The 2,673-nt window shown below is 36.1% G+C and overlaps 1 protein-coding gene across 1 annotated transcript in view; it reads left to right on the forward strand.

Annotated features, from left to right (window-relative positions):
- LOC104981505 (cyclin-dependent kinase-like 5) overlaps positions 1-2,246 on the forward strand; it is a gene marked incomplete at its 3' end in the record, with an annotated part of 41,310 nt that extends 39,064 nt beyond the window's left edge. Inside the window, exon 10 of the mRNA XM_010831009.1 lies at positions 2,095-2,246. Within this exon, the coding sequence (XP_010829311.1) occupies positions 2,095-2,246 (152 nt within the window). The remainder of the gene's footprint in view (positions 1-2,094) is intronic.
- Between the last annotated feature and the right edge of the window lie 427 nt (positions 2,247-2,673).

Here is a 2,673-nt window from a genome sequence, read left to right on the forward strand (position 1 = left end):
ATTTCTCTCTCACTGGCTCTTCATTTGACAACTGCAAGATCACTGCTGCTACCATGCCTGAATGTTCCTCCTCCTGCTGATGTCCCTGTCCAGAAGGTCTCTGTTCTCTGGACTACTGAAAATGTTCTCACAAATTTTTCTTCAAGCTTTTCTACCCAAGTAGATGGTTAGCCCCTTCAGTAAGAACTGCTTTTTCACATTTCTCCAGCTTTCAGTACAGCCAATGTTAGTTATTTGATAGTAGTAGACCTTCAAAAGATACTTGTTAATGGATCAATTTTATTTTATGCCCATTCAGTCAACTGTCAGAAACATAGGAGTTTATACTGCACAAAGCCTTTAAAAGCATACTTAGCACAGTTGGAAGTTGCTGCGCAGCACTCTCAGAACTTTGCTCTGCTTTAAAACTATGTTAATCTGTGTTCCAAGGAACACTGTGTAAATAGGTGTGGGGGCAGAGGTGAGGGAGGGGGGTGTAGCCTTTGGAAAAGGCCACATAGTATACAACCTTTCTTAGAGATTCACAATGTTCATTAACTTATAAAGGCTTTCAGAAATCTCACAGTAAAGAAGTATTTCCCAAATTTAATTAAATACTAAATACTTAAAAAAAATGCTACAGCACTTGTGTTCTTCTGAACACAGATTGAGAGATGCTATTTTTAAAAAATCCTCAGGCTCTTTAAGATTAATTAGGCATAAATTATTTCTTAAATCAGTTGGATTATGTTAATCTGTTCTTTCACACAGTCAAATGTTTATTTATCAGGGCTTTAATTATTTGGTAACTTAAAATGTAAATAGAGTAAAATAGAAGAACTGAAATACAATTTCATGTTTTCTGCCTTTTGTTTCTTCTAGTCAAAAATAAGTGAACTTCTTTTGTTAAATCATTACCAAATGTAATTACCCAGTGTCAAATGTGGTACCTGGTAAATACTAACACAGATAAAAATATGACAGTAATCTGAACTGTTATGCATTTACATCAGTTTGAAAGTTGAACAGTTGAATTGTCATTCATTTAATATATTTACCATTGGGACTTCCCTAGCAGCCCACTGCCAATATTCACCTTCCAATACAGAGGTTGTGGGTTTGATATCTGGGAACTTGTCCTATGCAAGGGATAATGGATGTATGCAATGATTTCAGGTGTACATCAAAGCATTAATTATAATAGTGCAAAATGGCAGCCATCTAGACATCCGACAATAAATCATTAAATAAATCATACCACAAACTTCCATGTAGTCATTTAAAACATGTAAAGTTCTTTGCTGCATCATTGTTCATGATAATAAAAGAAGGAAAACAATGCTACTTAGGGTAGCATTACCTGTAGGTAATCGATAGACCTAAGATAGTATATAGAATTACTGATACGGAATGATCTCTTTAAGATCTGTTGAGTGGAAAGAAGACAAGTGCAGACTATTGTGTGTATGTGTGTTTGAATAAAATAAAAAGAGCAGATAGAGATATGTACAAAGTACCCGTGGAAGGATTCACAGGACACATGTACAATGGGCTGCCTGCCTCCAGAGAGGAAGACGAGAGAAAAACGAAGAGTGTATATTTTTTTATATGAATATGTACTTATTTAAAAATATATTTTAGGGAATGCCCTGACAATCCAGTGGTTAAGACTCCGCACTTTCACTACCAAGGGCTTGGGTTTGATCCCTAGTCAGGGAACTAAGATCCCACAAGCTGCATGGTATAGCCAAAAGTAAAATTTAAGAATACATTTTAAATATTTAAATTATGTTGTAAAAATGTTTTTAATTAGGAAGTGAAAAGTACAGTATACAAAATTTGTGTGTAATATAAGCCAGATTTTGTAAAAGAAAAAAATATATATACATGATATTTTTTAAAGGGCTGGAAGGGCATATTCCCAGAGGACAGCAATGGTGAGATTATGAGTGATTTAGATGGTCCTTTAAAAAAAATTTTTTTAGACTAAACTGTGTTTACGAGATACTCTGCATTGACCATGCATTTCTTCTATAAGGAAAAGAAATGTGGTTTTTATTACAATTTAAATTTGACTTTGTGATGTTCTTTCCAATCCTAACTTTATTTCCTAAGAATTTACTGAAGTTGGACCCAGCTGACAGATACTTGACAGAACAGTGTTTGAATCACCCTACATTCCAAACCCAGAGGCTTTTGGATCGCTCTCCTTCAAGGTCAGCAAAAAGAAAACCTTACCATGTGGAAAGCAGCACTTTGTCTAATAGGTAAATATTCCCTTTTAAGGAATACAGATGCAGTATTGGTCTTACAAGTAGGTGGAGGAGGTGGCTGCTCAAATGATGCAATTAGAGAAAAGAAGGAAAGCCCTCCTTATTCAAAAATATCTTCCTTATGCTTATTGCATGATTCAGAACCACAATTAAAAAGTTGTGTGGGTCTTAAAGACTTTATCTTTTACAAGATTTTCCCCAGGGAAACCTATGCATTCCCTGGGAAAAGTAGCATGGTTTAGCAACAAAGGGAAGTTTCTAGCCTCATGAGCTTGAAGATCCTGTGTGCATGGGACAGGGGTGATCCCTAGAGGAAGAAGGATGGGTGAGGGCAAAGGGATTCCTGAAGGGAGAAGAGGATAGCCAAACAGGATGGTGGGAAGGCAACTAGGGCATCTTTTGTAACAGAACCGAGTAGTTC

This window comes from Bison bison, unplaced genomic scaffold (assembly GCF_000754665.1).
Source record: "Bison bison bison isolate TAMUID 2011002044 unplaced genomic scaffold, Bison_UMD1.0 scf7180017462789, whole genome shotgun sequence".
In the NCBI taxonomy this organism is placed as follows: Eukaryota; Metazoa; Chordata; class Mammalia; order Artiodactyla; family Bovidae; genus Bison; species Bison bison.